The sequence below is a fragment of the Salvelinus alpinus genome, chromosome 3 (genome assembly GCF_045679555.1).
Source record: "Salvelinus alpinus chromosome 3, SLU_Salpinus.1, whole genome shotgun sequence".
Taxonomy (NCBI): Eukaryota; Metazoa; Chordata; class Actinopteri; order Salmoniformes; family Salmonidae; genus Salvelinus; species Salvelinus alpinus.
Genome location: NC_092088.1, coordinates 20,198,532 through 20,218,458, shown reverse-complemented (window position 1 = coordinate 20,218,458; position 19,927 = coordinate 20,198,532). Strand labels below are relative to the sequence as shown.

General features: G+C 44.4%; 2 protein-coding genes across 2 annotated transcripts; both read right to left on the bottom strand.

Moving 5' to 3' along the window:
* Positions 1 to 6,491: 6,491 nt before the first annotated feature.
* On the bottom strand, positions 6,492 to 11,434 carry LOC139570213 (ADP-ribosylation factor 1-like). Its single transcript, XM_071391886.1, has 5 exons — positions 11,321 to 11,434; positions 8,875 to 9,032; positions 8,659 to 8,769; positions 8,408 to 8,532; positions 6,492 to 8,192 (listed from the first exon to the last, which is right to left on the bottom strand). The coding sequence occupies exons 2-5, from the start codon at positions 9,020 to 9,022 to the stop codon at positions 8,031 to 8,033; spliced, it is 546 nt and encodes a 181-aa protein (XP_071247987.1). The 5' UTR covers positions 9,023 to 9,032; positions 11,321 to 11,434; the 3' UTR covers positions 6,492 to 8,030.
* A 345-nt stretch (positions 11,435 to 11,779) lies between these two features.
* LOC139570212 (mitogen-activated protein kinase kinase kinase 14) lies at positions 11,780 to 18,597 on the bottom strand. Its single transcript, XM_071391885.1, has 13 exons — positions 18,482 to 18,597; positions 17,073 to 17,345; positions 16,354 to 16,429; positions 15,147 to 16,101; positions 14,905 to 15,039; positions 14,483 to 14,741; positions 14,091 to 14,195; positions 13,821 to 13,987; positions 13,543 to 13,693; positions 12,845 to 13,366; positions 12,495 to 12,731; positions 12,301 to 12,401; positions 11,780 to 12,204 (listed from the first exon to the last, which is right to left on the bottom strand). Exons 2-13 carry the CDS (start codon positions 17,314 to 17,316, stop codon positions 12,040 to 12,042), a joined length of 3,117 nt encoding a protein of 1,038 aa, XP_071247986.1. The 5' UTR covers positions 17,317 to 17,345; positions 18,482 to 18,597; the 3' UTR covers positions 11,780 to 12,039.
* Between the last annotated feature and the right edge of the window lie 1,330 nt (positions 18,598 to 19,927).

Genomic DNA, 19,927 nt, shown 5'->3' with positions numbered 1-19,927 from the left:
AGATCCTGTCTGATTGGCGGCTCTGGCAGATCCTGTCTGGTTGGCGGCTCTGGCAGATCCTGTCTGGTTGGCGGCTCTGGCAGATCCTGTCTGGTTGGCGGCTCTGGCAGATCCTGTCTGGCGGGCGGCTCTAGCGGCTCCTGTCTGGCTGACGGCTCTAGCGGCTCCTGTCTGGCGGATGGCTCTGTAGGCTCATGGCAGACGGGCGGCTTTGCAGGCTCATGGCAGACGGGCGGCTTTGCAGGCTCCTGGCAGACGGATGGCTCAGATGGCGCTGGGGAGACGGATGGCTCAGATGGCGCTGGGGAGACGGATGGCTCAGATGGCGCTGGTGAGACGGATGGCTCAGATGGCGCTGGGGAGACGGATGGCTCTGGCCGGATAATACGCACTGTAGACCTGGTGCGTGGTGCCGGAACTGGAGGCACCGGGCTAAGGACACGCACCTTCATACTAGTGCGGGGAGCAGGGACAGGGCACACTGTATTCTCAAAGCCTACTCTATCCCTGATGCGTGGTACCGGTACTGGTGACACCGGGCTGAGGACAAGCACATCAGGATTAGTAGGGGGAGAAGTGACAGTGTGTACAGGACTTAGGAGACGCACAGGTGGCTTAGTGCGTGGGGCCGGAACTGGAGGCACTGAACTGGATACACGCACTATAGGGAGAGTGCGTGGAGGAGGAACAGGGCTCTGGAAATGCACTGGTAGCCTAGTGCGTAATGTAGGCACTGTAGGTACTAGGCTGGGGCGGGGAGGTGGCGCCGGAAATACCGGACCGTGCAGGCGTACTGGCTCTCTTGAGCATTGAGCCTGCCCAACCTTACCTGGTTGAATGCTCCCGGTCGCCCGCCCAGTACGAGGAGGTGGAATAACCCGCACCGGGCTGTGTAGGCGAACCGGGGAAACCATGCGTAAGGCAGGTGCCATGTAAACCGGCCCGAGGAGACGCACTGGTGGCCAGATATGTAGGACCGGCTTCATGACATCCGGCTCAATGCCCAATCTAGCCCTACCAGTGCGGGGAGGTGGAATAACCCGCACTGGGCTATGCACACGTACAGGAGACACCGTGCGCTCTACTGCGTAACACGGTGTCTGCCCGTACTCCCGCTCTCCACGGTTAGCCTGGGAAGTGGGCGCAGGTCTCCTACCTGCCCTTGGCCCACTACCCTTTAGCCCCCCCCCCAAGAAATTTTTTGGGAGTTACTCACGGGCTTTTCGGGCTTCCGTGCAAGACGTGTCCCCTCATAATTCCGGTTTCGAGCTTGAATCTCCGGCTTCCATCCACGTCTCCTAGCTGCCTCCTTAAACCACCGCTCCTGGGCTGTGGCTGCCTCACTCTTCTCACGAGAGCAGCGATATTCTCCAGTTTGCGCCCAGGGTCCTCTACCAGACAGGATCTCCTCCCAAGTCCAGAAATCCTTGTTGCTCCGTCGAGCATTCCCATACCGCTTGGTCACATTTTGTTGGTGGGTGATTCTGTAACGGCTGTCGCTCTCCTCATCCTCGGATGAGGTGAGGAGAGAAGGATCTTCAGACCAAAATGCGGTTTGCGGGAAATAAGCCATCTTTTTATTTATAAACGAAAACTGATGAAGAATGGCAATACGAAAAACAAACACTTTAACAAACTTACAAAATAACAAAACGACGTAGAACGAAACCTGAACATAAACTCACATCACTAAATGTTAACTCACGGACAGGAACGTTACATCAAAACACACGAACAGCCAAACAGCCCCGTAAGTGAATAACATCGACAACGACGAAGACATCACAGGAGACAATCACCCACAAACAAACACTGTGAACAGCCTACCTAAATATGACTCTCAATTAGAGGAACGCCAAACACCTGCCTCCAATTGAGAGCCATACCAGGCAACCCTAAACCAACATAGAAACAGATAACATAGAATGCCCACCCAAACTCACGTCCTGACCAACTAACACACAAAACTAAACAGAAAACAGGTCAGGAACGTGACAGAAGTTTGCAAATTCTTTCAGAGCAATATATCAATATCCGCTAAATTCACCCGGTCAGCAAAAATAGTTCAGTGAAAGGTTGAAAATAAATTCCCTGATGTTTGCAGTAGGCAAAGGGCAATCTAAACAGACAATATCTATGGAGATCAAAGGTCATTTCTGTGCTGTTTTCAAAAACTTGCTGGAGCGGAGTGGGGCGAGGTGCATAGCTGCAGGAAGTAGGGGTGCTGAGGGTGCTGCAGCACCCCCTGAAAATTTTGAATAAAATATATATATATATATGTGCAGTACAAGTCAAAGTTTGGACACACCTACTCATTCACTTTATTTTTACTATTTTCTACATTGTAGAATAATAGTGAAGACAAACTATGAAATAACACACATGAAATCATGTAGTAACCCAAAAAGTGCTAAACAAATCAAAATGCATTTTATATTTTAAATTCTTCAGCTTTGCACACTCTTAGCATTATCTCAACCTGCTTCACACGGGAATGCTTTTCCAACAGATACACATGGGAAATATTGTCCATACAATGGCTCTTTGTATCCACTTAATGGGAACCCCATAACTCTGCCTCCTTGTCTAGTCTGCCTGCCTGATCCAGGCAATTTGTCCCTTTCGAAATGCTTGCAGCCTGCCAGCATTCTTCTGATCATTGCAAGCCATATATCCTGCATAGCAACACTAAGCAAAGGATATAGCTTGTCAATTGGTTGGAACACAATAGAGTACTATGACTGAGAGAGCCCTTTTATGAATGATTGCACATTTCTGGGGGTGCTTGTTGTACCAGCATTGTGGTTGAGGATTCCATGGAGTTGGTAGCAGGTGTGATGTTTCCATTCCCAGCGGTTGGTTCTGTGACCGGTACTGTGTCATGACACCGAAACTAAACAAGAAAGTGTTAGGACATCAATAATACACGTTGTGAAATGTGCCATGTACTATGGAAATACTTGTTTCCTTGTTTTTTAGGCACATGGCCCATTGGCTGTAACGCTGACGTAAAATTATATTTTTAGTCACAAATCTGACTGAACTCCTTATGTATTTAAAATACTGCATGTGATTACTAAGACTCTTTCTTTCCTTCATTATTTTACTGAGCCAGGTCATTTAATGGAGGACCAAGGGCAAAGGACGGAGGTCTTCGACAGACAAGAGAACTCTGGTGGGGAGGATGATCTGCTGGGTAGCTCCACGCTCACCTTGGCACCTCTTGTGGCCAGCACCCCCCGTTCGCCGCTCCCAGCCCCTCATCATCCACAGAAGCAGGTAGCTGACATGATTTACACAAAGGCCATGACTCAATAGCAATTGACACACGTTTTACACTTGCCACTGGCTCAGCAGTCACTGAGTCATGTTCTGATATTGAGTCATGTCACATGTTTTTGTAGCCTTCATAAATAGACTTTATCCTAAAAAGAGAAACTATTTTAATGGAAATGTATTGTGTAATTTATTGGTTATATTGTGTGAGAAAAAAAATAACGTTTTCCTTTGATATTTTTATACATTGTATCCAGGCCTCATTTGCGACTCACTTGTTCCATTTTCTGTTATTTTGTTTAGCAAAATTTCCAGAATGAAAAGCTTGGAACTGTCCTCCTTTGTTCCTCTATGCCCAATCCCTTTCCAGAGATATGCAGCTCCTCTCAATCCCCAATCGGCTCTCTTTCACCTCTAAAAAGTGACACACGTTTAAATTCAAGGGCTCTATTCAGTCAAGCCTCCATGATATTGTTATTATAATGTGATTGGCTGTGCAGTCTTCAGGGATATTGTTCTGAATTCATTTGATTGGGTGTCATATTGATAACAATAGCTAAATTACCATCCAATTTGGAAAGACTTTCATGCAAATGTTATAAAATGTGCTAAATAATTGGAATTGTGTTTCCATCAGACTGACTTTGTTGCTGATAAAAGGCTGTGCGTGATTACGTTTGGCACAAACAATTTTGTGGTTTTGTTTTCATGTGTCGAATAAAAAAAAAACTTTTGCGATAAATGGCAAATTTGCCCAATCAGATTTTCGCGTATGGTCTTTAGACAACATTTATCTGATAAAGTGGACACTAGACAATTGTGGTTATAAAATTAGATGGATAGGCGCAATATCATTTTTATTTGTTAATTGGCAGCTAAACACGGATCATCATGTCCCAAGCATACAAATTAAGACCCTCGATTTTATTGGAAAGGCGCATCAAGCTCATCACTGTGCACTTTCGAGATTGCGTAGCCTAAACGGTGCATGCTTTTCCAAGTCGCAGTGGGAGGACCACACAACATAGCATTGTGTGACTGCAAATTTACCTCGAAATGATGGTTATACATCAACAATTGCGCAAGTAATCTTTTCCACCTCAATTTCTCGCATAATTAATTTTACCGACACAAAAAGTACTCCACCATGTCGAACGAACAGATTGTCTGTCGACTTTTATAACATTGTGCCGACACTTTCGTGTTACCAACACACTTGTCCTGATTTTTTTATTTGTATAGGTGGAATGACTTGACTCGCATAAAAACTGGATGGGAAACGTGGTTTCTCCAGGGGGGATATTATGGATTAATAATGTTATTGACTGTGTGACTGGCAGGGGTTAATTTGATTGGCAGAGGCCCATGAGTATGCTTGTGTGCATTTAATGCTAGGCAACAGACTGTCACAATGCCATATATGCTCCGTGGCATGACAACACTCACTCACAACATATAAGAGTGCAACACACATTTTGATACACATAAAAACACTTATTTTTTCTCCAATATCTACAGTATCTTTACTTGGGGTACAGTAGCACAGACAAACTCCATAACATTGTGACACCATCCATCACTGTCTGTATTAATATAGATGTATTAGTTTTGAAGGTCAGTAGCAGAGTATGTGAGCGGAGCTGAGCGGTCATTGCTCATGGAGCGGCTCCACATCCTTTCCAACCACTCCGCTAAAAACCACTCAGCGCTTAAAGGATTAAAAAAACTGCAATCAAAATTTAATCAACACCCATCTGTTTTTCTGACTACCTGGACCTGCCATTCTTTAAGTATTGAAACCAAACCTGATTTTTAGTTTAGAAATACTTTGATACAATGACACAGTTAGCTACCCACCTCGTTCCTTTCTTTTATCATGTGCACGTAGTAAATACTCCATCATGCTTTCTGGTGTATTTTGAAATGCCACAATGATTCTTAAGTTGTGCACTCCGAAGACCCAGTGCACAAATTTGTTGACATCCCCATTAGTGATCATTTCTCCTTTGTCAAGATAATCCACCCACCTAACAGGTGTGGCATATCAAGAAGCTGATTAAACAGCATGATCATTTCACAGGTGCACCTTGTGCTGGGGACAATAAAAGGCCACAAAAATGTGCCGTTTTGTCACACAACACAATGCCACGTCTCACGTGTTGAGGGAGCGTGCATTTGTCATGCTGACTGCAGGAATGTCCACCAGAGCTGTTGCCAGATAATTTAATGTTCATTTCTCTACCATAAGCCACCTCCAACGTCATTTTAGAGAGTTCGCCAGTACCTTCAACCGGGCTCACAACCGCAGACCACGTGTAACCACGCCAGCCCAAGACCTCAACATCTAGCTTCTTCACCTGCAGGATCGTCTGAGACCAGCCACCCGGACAGCTAAGGAAATTCTACACAAACTGTCAGAAACCGTCTCAGGCAAGCTCCGGGTTTCAGCTGTACCGGGCAGATGGCAGTGTACATGGCGTTGTGTGAGCGAGCGGTTTGCTGATGTCAACGTTGTGAAAAGAATGCCCCATGGTGGCGGTGGGGTTATGGGATGGGCAGACATAAGCTAAGGACAACGAACACAATTGCAATTTATCTATCGCAATATGAATGCAGAGATACCGTGACGAGATCGTGAGGCCCATTATCGCATCATTCATCTGCCGCCATCACCTCATGTTTCAGCATGATAATACATGGCCCCATGTCGCAAGGATTGGTACAAAATTCCTGTAAGCTGTAAATGTACCAGTTCTTCCATGGCCCGCATACTCACTAGACATGTTACCCATGGCGCATTCTTGGGATGCTCTGGATCGAGGTGTACAACAGGCTACAATCAACAGCCTGATCAACTCTGAGATGTGTCATGGTCACACCAGATACTAACTGGTTTTCTGATCCACGCTCCTACCTTTTTTAAAAAGGTATCTGTGACCAAGAGATGCATATCTGTATTCCCAGTCATGCAAAATTCATAGAGGGCCTAATGAATGTATTTCAATTGACTGATTTCCTTATATGAACTATAACTCCGTAGAATCGTTGAAATTGTTGCATTTATATTTTTGTTCAGTGTAGTATGATACCTTACTCTAAATGGAATGGCACGACAATAGCATGACAGTTTGTGCATGAGAAGCTATCCATAAATGTTCCTGAGCGGCTAAATTATACCCTTGTTTGTTCACATAGATCTCAGTGGCCACACCAGATTTTAGGATCAATCGTTTAATATGTTCAGGAAAACCCCACAGAAAAAGTAGCGGGAAAAACGTACAGATATTCAATCATTCTTAACAGACGTGTCAGCATAACATCCCTATGACCAGGTAGCCCCCTCCAGCCCATGCCCCCTGTAGTCCTTACAGATCTGACAATAAAGGTACTAGTACCAATAGCTTGTGTTGGTAACTCATGTATGTAGTACAAAGTTGCTAAATGTAGCCAATGTTGGCACTCATACCCTTGACCTAGGCTTATTTCCTTCATTAGCCATAGCGTTACAGTTAAGAGCATTCGTATTATTTGGTGCTTTTCCTTCATCACATCCAGGAAATTAGCAAGCAGCTGGGGTACAGCATGCTGAGGTCCTGCCAACCTCTGAGACAAGAATAATATTGTGAACATTTCCAGGTAGAAAACAAAAATGTAGAGTGTTGGCACCCTTGAGGGGACACTACATTTAATATACAAGATTTGTCATACTGCTCAATTGCATTTGGTTTAGCAGTTGTACAAAGATAAATGCTAGAACTAGAGAAAAAGACATGTAACATTTCTAGGAATAAAGTTTGACGCTTCTGAATGTCCACCGTAGACCAGCCCAATGCAGCACATCAAATCAACCATGTATTGAAATGCCCAGTTGAATAAATAGGTGACATAAGATGAAAACGAAGGAACAACTTTTACCATTAGGACAACATTTGCTTTCAATTCATTCAGTCAAAATGTCAAGTTTTCACAATTCGAAAAATGACCAAGAGGAATTCATGTAACATTAGTTTTTAAATTCAAAAGCTCATTTTAACATTTGAATATTTCCTTATGGTTATTAGGTTGTCTTTCATGGTTTATCTCTTTCTCGCAGGGAAAAGGTAGTGTTCGCTGGAAAACCATTACAGGTGTTGGTAATATAATTTTACAAAAAGAAAAAGCATGGTTTTCAAATAACGCAAAGAATGTCCAACGGTGGAACGAGATCTTTTTCCATTTACTTCAACCTGATACAGGTTACAATGCAGTTTTATCACAGGTGGGGCTAGGTAAGGTTTCAAAATGCACATCCTATTTTACAATCTCAACACTGGTAGTACAAATAAAGTTATATATCTACCAAGGAGAGAGAGGAGGACCGTTTACACCATTGCTCTTTATTTGCCTTGTGAAAACCATGCGTGGCGTGGGGAGGAGGGGATCGTGCATGACAGAGTGGGGCTGGGTGGGATGGCGCTCGAGGAGCCAGACCACTATTTCCACAGCAGGTGTGTTAAAGGCACGCCAGGGTTACTCCTAATCCCAGCTAGACACTTCACACCCACACAACGCACGCGCTCACCTGACTAAACACACAGTACACACACAAGCAGCACAGGTTACAGCCCCAGGAGTAAGGTTCGATACAGAAAAAGAGAGGTGGAGGATGAGGTTTTTGGAGAAAGACTGGGAGGGAGGAGTTTCAGGGGGCAAGGGGCTTGGAACCGGTGCTGCCATCGTGTTAGACAGAGGGAAAACTAAAATGGTGGAATGGATCATTTCTGGTTCTTGAGCTGGTTGGAGAGCCAGTCAAGGCCCTCGTAGAGGCCGTCCCCGCTGGTAGCACAAGTGGCCTGGATGTACCAGCTGCGCTGGCGGAGGGCGTGGAGCCCCAGTTTGTCTGTGATCTCTGCAGCATTCATTGCATTGGGAAGGTCCTAAGAAACAACCATGTTCAAATTATTCATCCTCTGTCTATCACACTGTGCAATATCTTACTCAAGCCCAGTAATAGTGCAAGGAGTTGGCAATTCAAAAAATTATTAAGTATGCATGGTCAATGAGTATGGTCCACTCACAATTTTTAGCAGGATAAAAGAGCACTACAAGGAGTCAAGGCAGTCAGAATTCAGATTTGAGTACCCATGCGCACCTGTTTGTTTGCAAAAACGAGCAGCACCGCATCTCTCAGCTCGTCCTCCGCGAGCATTCTCTGCAACTCCTCCCTCGCCTCGTTCACTCGCTCCCGGTCGTTGCTGTCCACCACAAAGATAAGCCCTGCAAAGAAGTACATCGATGACAATATGACACTGGTTCTCCGATAAGCAACTCTGATTCTTGTAACGATGGCACCATCTATGGACCACCATTGCCAACGATCCTCAAAGCTCCTTTGAATCTTACCTTGAGTGTTCTGGAAGTAGTGGCGCCACAGCGGCCTGATTTTGTCTTGACCGCCAACGTCCCACACTGTGAAGCTGATGTTCTTGTATTCTACCGTTTCTACATTAAAACCTGGACAAAGGACACAGAATGATAGAGGCACATATTCCATAGGTAGCCTAATTTGGAAGAAGAAAATTGTGATAGGCTAATGCATTCAAGGAAAAGTGTCCTTACCAATTGTTGGAATGGTGGTAACAATCTCTCCTAGTTTGAGTTTGTACAGGATAGTCGTTTTCCCAGCCGCATCGAGTCCAACCATGAGAATCCTCATCTCCTTCTTGCCAAATAGGCCCTTGAACAGGCTTCCAAACATATTCCCCATGGTCACTTATCTGAGAGAAAGAGGAATGCAAGGTAAAAAATTAAATAAAATCAGTAATGGTACACGTTTAGATTTCTACGGGGTTCATACACATTTTGACAAATTGAATTTCATGACTTTTCACCAAATTTCCATGACCAAACAAACGTAAGTGGCGTCTACGTAAGTAGACGGTATTGACACTGGGAGTGGTATTGACACTGGGAGGCTGCTCTCTGATACCACGTATCATCTCCTGTCTTTGTGCAAGACACTTAAACCCCACCAAGTAGAATACCTGTTAGGCAACTGTATAAATCACATGGTCAACCTTCAGTCTGGAGACCTACTGGGTGTGCAGGCTTTTGATTACAGCTCTGCTCAAAACACAGACACAGTTAATCAAGGTCCGGTTGAGCAGCTAATTCCTAAAAATGTGGTTTGTTAGAGGGGGACTGGAATAAAAGCCTGTGCACCCATTCGCTCTCCTGGAGGATGGTTGCCCACCCTCGACGTAAAATATATTGCAACATTACAACCAAATGCCTTTGTAAATAATTCATTAATTTAATATATCAAAGATCAAATGGCTATTGTAAGCTACAAATATTTTTATTCAGCTGAAGCATGCCCACAAACTTTCTTCAGGAAATGTACATTTTAGTTAAGTCATTTATCTTAGTCTATTTTGCAATCCACGATTCAAATAATTATTTTGATTCATATTCGATTCATCACGATTGAACCGAATCTCAACTAATAAAATGGCAAAGTTTAGCGAGTGTTGGTGTTTTGGGGGACATGACATAATGAAAACAAACCTTTTTATTTATTTAACTAGGTAAACGAGTTAACAAATTATTATTTACAATGACGGACTACCTCGCCAAACGCTAACCTGTACGACGCTGGGTCAATTGTGCGCAGCCCTATGGGACTCCCAATCACGACCGGTTGTGATACGGCCTGTAATCGAACCAGGGTCTGTAGTGACGCCTCTAGCACTGAGATGCAGTGCCTTAAGACCGCTGCGCCACACCACATGCTAATAAAAGCAACACAGTTAACTACAGGGTACAATATATACATTTTGAACGGACTACCTAGTTAGTCTGTTCGCTATCATATTTTATAAGCTATATATGGGCCTACCTGCTGCTGGAATGTCCGACTGTCTCTCTCCTTTGAGTAATGTCCCACTCGTCTCGCACAATTGCAGGTTACGCAAACACAGACGTGCTAAAACTGTCATTCCGATCCTGGCTGATATGTTGACGTTTAACTGTGCCTAAATAAATTACGTTAACAGAAATTCAAATGAATTTCCATGACTTTTCCTGAACTTCCGGATTTAATCATCCAAAACTTTTCCGGGCCGTACGAACCCTGTTAGTATGTACATTCAAGGGGACATACATTTGCAGGAATTAACTCCAAGCCACCAATATATTCCCCAAACCCAACAGCCTACGTCAGCATACTGCTATAGTTAGTTAGTTGTATGGCTGTGAATGCATTCCGTTCCTTTAACACGTCAGAAACGACTTAAATGACAACGAATGCGATCCTGACGTCAGCTGACTCGCCACAGCTAGCTGCTTTTAGCCTGTCATGTTTATGATTTCGGTAGCTGGTGTTCTGTGACAAAAATCATCAACATAATATAGTATTTATTTAGCCAATTTGGTGCTTGCTCCTAAGTCCTAGTTTCTAAACACTGTGCAATTGTGAATGAATCTACGTTCCAGTTAGCTAGGCCTTTCTTAACCGAGGCAAGGCTAACTAAGCAAGCCTGAATATTTCCCATCAGGATCTAGAAACTATCATACAATTTCACTAACAAAATAAATATCCGAATTTAATTGGCAACAGGCGTACCCGGTGGATAGTGAACTTGAGGGCCGACAACATTCCTTAAACTAACGTTAACTAGGTAATTATATAACATTAAAGCTAAAAGAAAAAGCTCTAACTGGTTAGCTAACTAGCTTGGGCGGATGCTTAGCATCATGCTATCTTATTAACTAGCTAGTTAAGTTAACGAACAAACTGGGGATCTCAGGCATTTAAAACGTTTACCGAACATATCGTTTTACACGCATTTGCTACTCATCTTATGACAAAACTAGTCAGCCTGAAGGAAGAGACTGTGTTCGCTAACTTAGCATCACTAGCTAGCCATATATATGCAGATGTAGAGGAAATTGTGACGTCATTTGAAGAACAGACAACGGGAAAACTGAGCGTTTTTGTCAGATTCTAGTTCACTCGAACATACATTATAATATGTTAAACATACGTGATGTATGATATATTCACCTTAGAAAGACTGCTTCTCGATCTTGCTTCTCTTTCAGTCACTCCAAAATGGCGTTTACGCAACTCAGTAGACACCGGTGTGTGGACAGGCACTTCCCACTGTTAATCTTATCCAATCATATCACCTATTGTATTTGAAGACCCCGCCTGTAATACAATTTCATCCAATCACGTGGCCGATATGATTTTAGACAACGAGGAAGTGAACGTACACATTTTAGCCAATTACTTTTGAATCACATTATTAATGCAACGCAAGCTATCAATGCAATTGGCAGATAATAGATTCGGATCAATGCAGTCAGTAGCAGAATATTCTGTGATTCAACTCATTGTGCACTGACTCTTCAGTGAGGTGATCAGGGTATCTTCTATCCCAAGCCCACAGAGCTTGTTGATTGAATTTTGTTTTAACACAAGCTTTTCAGAACTACTCCAACTCAATAAACCAGATGTTGGTTGACTTGTTCACGTGATTCATTTATTCTCAACATGGTGGATTGTTTAAAAAAAAAAAACATACATTGTAGGCCTACGCATCATCACACTGATAAAAGGTAGAATTGTTGAGAGACACACCCATCTATTCTAATGAGTAGCTAGAAACCTACTATTATAGGCTAATAATTACAGAGAGAGAAAAATCATCACAATGTGAAAATGTTGTGCCTGAGTCTCAATTTAGAAAATAGCTGCATGTATACACCTTCAAAGTTGTCTCATTCCCGAATCTCAAGCTTTCCCTCTTTGATCCTCCAGCTCCATCGTGGACAACAGTCTGGGGAAGGAATACAGCAAAGCCACAAGCCTGACTCCTGGATTTCCTGTTGGAAGGACACGGGCTTCCTGTCCAGAGTCTCCAGACTGAAGGCCTTCACTGTGATCTAAATGAGACACAGCACACTCTCATGTTATCTGTACATCAATTAGACAGGCTAATGATATGTTCAACCTTACTCAGATCTACAGTGATCTCTTACCTGCTCGCTTATCCCTATGGCAACATGACCCACTTTGACCTGATGCCGTTCACGGATCCTCAAACACTCACCGCCAATGTTTTCAATCCATATCTCAACGCCTAGACCAGCAATGCACAGAGAACAGTGAGTTTATCAACAATTATACCCTTCCCTAATGCTTACAGGCAAGTCTACCCAGAGCATTTTCTCACCTTCAAAGCAGTAAGATGGTGGCTGGTTGGTGGATACCACCAACCATTCCAAGTTGAAGCTCTGTCCATCTGTCTGGCTGTTGTAGGAGAAGACTCCAGAGCTGAGGTCATCAGACGAGCAATCAGAATCTTTGTCTGTATCATCCTTCTGGGATGAACCAGTGCTGCTCATACAGGAGGGAGGGTGGTCCCTTGGCTCAGGGGAGGGGGTCTGTGCCAAAATGCCCTCGGTAACACCTGGAGAAAGACAAATCGCCTTACTTTCCTGTCTCAAGAATATACACCGCACTGCATCTTTTTAGATGTGCATAAAGCCTGACTGTCTGTGCAGCAGTAGCCGCTTAACTCACCATCTCTTAAGTATTCCAATTCAGGCTCTGACCCCCAGGATTGGTCAATCTCCGGCTGGCCTTTCCGCAGGACGGGGAAGTGGGTGTGGAGAGCTTGGTAAAGTTCTGTGGAAGACTCCTCTTCCTCCCAATCGCCTTCATATTCCCAGTCACTTTTCCTCTCCAGATCTCCATCCTCCCCCAAGTAAATATCCACCTCGGAATCTGTCTCAGATTCCCAATCTTCCAGCACATGGCTCTCCTCCAAGGAATTTTGATAAGAATCCCAGTCCCTATCCTCCAGAGAATATGTCACTGATTCAGAATCTCTCTCCAATTTCGATCCGCCCTCCTCAGAATCACTACTGTCCGCGCCAGCGGCCAACGCTCTCCATGAGCTCACCCAATGCATTTTGGGTGCTGACTGTGTGGCTGCTGGCTTTGCAGGGGCAGAGGGAATGTAGGGTCTGTTATGATTCCCAGCCTTGCTGTTCACCAGTTTCTGACAATCACCTTGACCAGAACTGTGACAAAGTCCTCCCACTGAAGAGAAAAAAGGGGCGCTCTCATTATTCTAAAACATACACTCACTCCATCTCACACACAAACACCCATGTACTGAGGGAACATCTTCACAACAATCACAATGATTGAATTCCGGCCATAGATACACACTTGTAAATAGCTAATTCAAGTTTGTCAAATCATAGATAGATTACCTGCTCTCAGGGCCTTGGTGGTCATCTGCCTTAGCGCTGTGGCCGAGGCTCTACTGTCGGGGTCCTTCTGTAGTCCAGCTCTCAAGACCTCGGCAGTGTAGGGGTTACAGCTGGGGGGCACCTCCCTCAGAGGTGGTGGCTCATTGACAATCTGACCAGTGAAAGGAAATATTTTAAATTACATGTTTGCAGCAAGGACTTTTCTCTGATCCTGGATAACATGGGTTGGTTTTTTTTGCAGCAAGGACTGATGCTGGATAACACAGGTTGTTTTTTACCTTGAAGCACAGCGGGTGGTTGTAGTAGCGGATCCAGGGGTGGCATCCGTTGAGCATGTGCAGTAGCATGCAGCAGCTACTCCACACGTCTGCCTTGGCACAGCGGAGGTCCCCTCGTGCCACCTCGGGCGCCATGTGGGTCTCTGTGCCAGCGGGCCACCCAGATTCTGAAATGTTAGGAAATAGTTGTGTGGGCATCGTTTTGTTTTTGTTTATCCCATTGAATACTAACTCAAAGAGTTTTCATTGTATTCACACATGTACACTGACGTCTAAAGGCTTTGGTGCTCTGTCCATTTGGGTCCAGCGTCTCAGAGAGACCAAAGTCACAGAGGAACGTGTCCCTCCCATCCTCAGACAGCAACACATTGTCAGCTGCAACAAGAAAATAAGAAAAGGGTAAACAAAATGTACAATTAGAAGGCTATCTGAGGAATAAGGAGTTAGAGACGTATAGGGAACTGCTTTCTGCCAGACATAACAGTACTGTGCATCCTGAAACTACAGGATGTGCTTTCTTATCTTCTGACACTAGAGGGAGTGCAACAACCACAAATAACTTTGCTTTACAAAGTATCACTCTAGTAAACTACACTCAAATGTACCTATGCTATTCTTTCAGATCTTACACGTGTCTAGGGCAAAAGGGGTTGTTAACATGCCTTTAACATCCAGATGCAGGACGTGTCTGTGATGCAGGTGTTCCAATGCTCCCAGGAGCTGACAGAGGTAGCGCAAGGCCAGTTCCTCTGGTAAACTTCCCCTCTCCCTCAGTAGCTGGGCCAAACAACTTGTCTTCAGGTCCATGAAGAGTGTGACGTATGGACCCTCCCTCACAGCCCCAAAGAGCTTCACAACGCCAGGGGAGTTCAAAGCACTCCACGTGCTCACCTCCTCACAGTTGAAATGACTCAGTGGGATCTGGAATGAGTAAAACAAATTATTTTATTATGGACCAGGTTTACTAGGCGCTTGCATGAAGTGAAATGTTTGGGCCTATTGTTCTACAGAGGGAATTCAACTTTGAAACTGCTGCTTATAATGTATAGGATCATAAGACAACTCTGTTGTATTTGGGACATACTTTTTTGGCAGCACACTCGAACCCGGTACTTCTGTCCTGAACACTGAACACATCACCATACGATCCATTCTGAATGTGGTATAGAATGTGGTATTCCTTTCCCTCCCTGTATTCAAACATATTGGGCTGGAGTTGCTGAAAGATACACAGTACACATACATGCACATTCTGGTTATTCAAGCATTCTTTATAAAACAAGGATACGGAATATTGATGAGGAAATAAATTAACAGGATTCCTACCTTGTGGAATATGAGGCCTTCGTTGATCTGTGCGGTGGCCTCTTTCATCTCATCCGAGACATCTTTGACCAGTGCTTTGAAAAAAGGTGAGACGAATCGCTGATGCTTCTGGGTAACTCTGCTGCGTAGTTCCTCCAACATTGTCTCAGAGCTAGACACTCCCCCGACGCTACACAACAATCCAGACACATCCCCTGGGATGTTAGACACACCCACCAGACTGCAAAAGGAGTTGGACGTACTCTCCACACTGGAGGAGGATCCGGATTCCCATCCTCGGCTACAGGTGGAGTCCGAGTCAGACACGCCCATCAGACTGCAAGACGAGTTAGAGTCGGACACACTCTCTGGCGCCAGGACGTTGTCCGACACGCACATCACACTGGAGAGACAGTCCGACACGTCCACCAGGCTGCAGACTGAGTCCGACAGACCCCCATCCCCAAAACTAGAAGAGGCGTCTGACTCGCTCTCACGAGTACGAATGGATTCAGAATCAGATATACTCTTCAGACTGGATAGAGACTCAGACACTCCTATTTCACTAGAAAAGTCGGACACACCTATGAGTTCGTATGTGTCTGACAGGCCATCTGCACATTTTGACACACCTTCCAAGCTGCAGTGGGATACAAGTTCAAACAAACCCTCCAAAATGCAGCCTCCGCGGCTATGAGGTACCCAGATAGAGTCTGTGTGTTTGGGGAGGTCCACAGGAAGTTGGTTTACCTCTGAGGCCCAGCTCATGTCCTTGTTGGTTGATTTAGACCAGTCGATCTCCTGCACCCATAAACCTTGGATGACTGGTGGCTCTTGTCCTTCCTCCCTCTGTCTTCCTTCCTGAGGCTTTTGCCGAAGCTTCCTTCGAATGTGGTGGTGTGGGACTGTGCGGGTAGTACCCACATAGTTCTCTTCGTCAGTATCACTCTCGGTTGTAGCTTTCTTGGCTATGGACCTGCAAATTAAGTGACATCGAGTGAGTTGACGAGACTGCTAGGGGCGTCTGGGGGCATGTAACCCCTGAATAAATTTTTTGGGGAAATGAACAGCTAATTGTAATGAGCCTAAAATGTACTAACTTTATTACGAACAATTTATTGTGCCTTGTTAAGGATACAGTGCAAACTCCATCTAACTGCAGTACAGTTTTCTAGTCCCAATTCAATTTAAAATTTGAGATTAAAGATGGTCATGCTCTGGTAAGTACCTGTGGCTTTTGAGCAGATGAGATCTGGAGTAGACACATTCTGTGCTCGTAGGGCTGAACTCTTGGGAGCCTTCACCTGGGACACACAGATTTACTCTGGATCAAAGATGTCTCACTAAATGACATGGGCTTGTTATTCCTCCTTTCTGCCCTAAAAAAAATAGGGCAAATAAGGCCAGAAGAGAAGAAACAATTTTCTAGAATGTAACCCCTATCCCTCCTCCTGGCTGCATGCAGATGCAAAACTATTTCAGTGCTACTTAGCCATTTAGCAGCATACAACCCTACATCCCACTGCTGGCATGCCTCAGGAGCTAAGCAGGGTTGGTCCCTGGAGTGGAGACCAGATGCAGATGGAAGTGGTGTTGGAGGGCCAGTAGGAGGCACTCTTTCCGCTGGTCTAAAAATAATATCCCAATGCCCCAGGGCAGTGATTGGGAACTTTACCCTGTGTAGGGTGCCCTCTTTAGGATGCGACGTTAAACGGGTGCTGACTCTCTGTGGTCACTAACATATCCCATGGCACTTATTGTAAGAGTAGGGGTGTTAACCCCAGTGTCCTGGCTAAATTCAAAATATGGCCTTCATACCATCATGGTGACCAAATCATCCCCAGCTTACAATTGGCTCATTCATCCAAAATATTTATGAAAAAAGTGTCACTGTGTAACTACTATGCACTTTGTAAAAGAAGAGTTCTCCATTAGTTACTGGCTTACCCTCTGCCTGGGCGATGATGGAGACACATGGGACTTGGTCCCTGTCATCATGCCCCCCTGTGCCCACCTGCTTGGCAGTGCCCTGCTCCATCACCAGGCTCAGGGTAGGAAGGACGGTCGGCACCAACGGGTCCTTGTTCTCTTCACCCTCCATGATGTTTTCCTTCCCCAAAGAGAACAGCAGTGACGCCCCCTTCACATCAATGAATGGCGTGTTTGAGTTGAACATCCTGGGTATGGCCATTCCTCTTGCACTTGGCACCCTTAGAGAAACTGAGATCAAATCAAAGACATGATAAATAAAAAGTCAAATGAGTGCTAACATGCTACTGGAGAGAAATGGGGTAAGTTTACTTTCGGGAATAGTGAGAATGGTGACAAACCCTCTCCTCAAGGTCTTCTTCAAGGAGATCTTTGTGGCAATAAGCACTGATGCTCAAGAGCTAAGGCTATGTGGTAGTTAGTAGTAGAATTTTATTTGAAGAGCTCTAGGAAATGCAAAGGGATACCGAACAAGAAGCATTATGTAAATTAACCAAATTGTCTATTAATAGACGGCAAAATAATTCTCAACATGTCATAAGATAGTTCTTGACCCCTAAGGGAGGGGAAATGTACATAACTCAAAAGGCTTATTCACTGTGCGGATATGCTGACGTTAGCTATGCATTTGGCAGGTATATTAATGTGATGGCATTTGTTATGGTCGGTGTGAATGAACTGAGATGGCTAGTGATCCAGGCGAACATGTATAAATAGCACGCAGAGTTTCAGCATGCTCTGAACTAGTTGCATGCCTTCCACTGGGCTGCTCAGCTGTCAAAGTCTCTCTTTCTTAGCGCCCACCATATTGACAGGGAAGGCCGGGGATCAAAACAATCCTTTGTCAACTTACACACAGACAACGCTACACAGGTTATGTGTCCTTGTCCTCTCATAACTGCATTTGCAACTTGCACTAACTTATCCACTAACTTAACTTAGTTCAAGTGATTCCTATGTTTCTTAGTCCATGTTTTGGGAAACAATAATAAGTAGTATTTCTAAAAGTTCTTCATTACATCTTTGTTCATTGTTATGTGTGTGTGTGGTTCCACTGCAAAGTTGTAGGAATTTTAGATCGCAATCCTGATTCTTGAACATGCACCACTGTAAATTTCCCATTCCCCGTTAAGTTGGCATTCAACTAACACCCTCAGCCCTCAAATCTTACTGTATGAGAACCTTTATATCTAAGTTTTTTGTTCACCTAAGGGAAAATAATGGCCCATCTTTCCCATTACTTCCTTGTCTGCCTTCACCTACACTCACATCCCCTTCCTAGCCCTAGTAGAAATAAAACATTAATACCAAGATAATACATTGGTTTGAATGACAATAAAACATCAATAGGTAGTAATCCAACATACCGTAAAGGTGAAACAGTTGCTCCTTTTCTGTGAGAAGTTATCTTTGTATTAGTAGTAGTAGAGACAGACAGAGTACTTCAGCCAGTTGGACTAAGCTACTTGCTTCTGTTGTCAATGTGTGTGGGTGTCTGTGTATGTCTGTATGTGCTGTCTCCAAGTGTAACCCACCGGCTTTCTGCTGACAGGCCGTGCTGATTGGTGGGCCATATGTGAGAGTTATGAGACAACTTTCACCCCCGACCCCCGGCACACATTACTGTTACTGTATCTAGACTCGGGTACTGTCTTGAGTCTATCCATTTTTTCCCCTTTCAATGTGTCTTTTGACTAACGATGTAGTCATTGTTAATTAAATAAACAAACACATACATCCGCCTCCCCTCATGAAACTGTGCTCCCAGTCTCTGTCCTCATCTCATTCTTTTGTACAATCACCTTCAAACATACGTTCAAGTTTGTATTAATAGCTATGGCAGTCCTAGAGAATCAAATACATAGGTATAACATGGATATAACGTCGATAAATAAGCAACAAAATAAAGGGAAGAACCACAAGTGCAAAGAAGTGTAACTCAATGAAGGTAGAAAATCAGTATTGAGACAGATTGACAAAGAAAAGTGCAATTTAGTAACATATTTAATCAAAGTGACACTGGTTAAAGTCAAGTCAAATTTTTCATACAAGTCTGGTAGTTGGCACCGGTTCAGTAATACTTCCCATTCAACACCTGTGTGCTGCCCTGTCCCAAATTCAGATCGGCAGAATTTGAACATTCCCATGGGAATTAGCAACATGCCAGAGGAGGGGGTGTCAGCAAAAAACACATACCACCCATGAGACATTTTCCCTGGAAACATCTGAATGGCAAAGGGACAAACCAATGGTGAGGCACTCAGCAGGAGTACACATAGGCAGGTCAGCGAGTTTCATCCGTGTACTGGTCGAGTGCCCTGGGATCTATCTATACATAGACTTGGAAAAGTTCCATTATCAGAACTCCGTCTCAGAGTGGTGCTCAAATTCAATTCTGTTTCTAACCATTCATGACAAAGTGGTACAGTTGTACTTTATCTAATTACGGTACAAAATGTATGAACCGTATTCTTCAATCATGAATTGAAATGACTGGAAACCTTGGACTTGTGGCCCTTTTACAATCGTGTCCATTGGGCAAATACAACAAAGGGTTGTAAAAAGCCAAAGGGGCCATGGGCCAGAGCATTATAGTGCGGACGTGCCTCATTGGAGTTAAACCTCGTTCTCTCTACCCGTGCCCTCCACTGAGGCTGATTAGTCCATGGCTCTTAGCTGCCAGCAGAGAGCACCAGAGCCAAGCCTGGCTGTGTCCACTGGTAACTGGGACACATCTCACCAGCTGTGATGTGCCAGGGCAGGGTCAAGGCTTCTGTTACTCTCTTCATGCCTCTGCTTGCTACTCACACCTC

What these genes read in the sequence shown, in the direction of transcription:
- LOC139570213 (XM_071391886.1), bottom strand. Translation starts at nt 9,022, where the DNA reads ATGGGGAATATGTTTGGAAGCCTGTTCAAGGGCCTATTTGGCAAGAAG. An exon ending in TACCACCATTCCAACAATTG is followed by an intron (nt 8,770 to 8,874) that starts GTAAGGACACTT and finishes TCCTTTGTCCAG; the next exon opens with GTTTTAATGTAGAAACGGTA. An exon ending in CTACTTCCAGAACACTCAAG is followed by an intron (nt 8,533 to 8,658) that starts GTAAGATTCAAA and finishes ACTTCTTTGCAG; the next exon opens with GGCTTATCTTTGTGGTGGAC.
- LOC139570212 (XM_071391885.1), bottom strand. Translation starts at nt 17,316, where the DNA reads ATGGCCATACCCAGGATGTTCAACTCAAACACGCCATTCATTGATGTG. An exon ending in CATCATCGCCCAGGCAGAGG is followed by an intron (nt 16,430 to 17,072) that starts GTAAGCCAGTAA and finishes TGTGTGTCCCAG; the next exon opens with GTGAAGGCTCCCAAGAGTTC. An exon ending in ATTGGAATACTTAAGAGATG is followed by an intron (nt 12,732 to 12,844) that starts GTGAGTTAAGCG and finishes GTCTTTCTCCAG; the next exon opens with GTGTTACCGAGGGCATTTTG.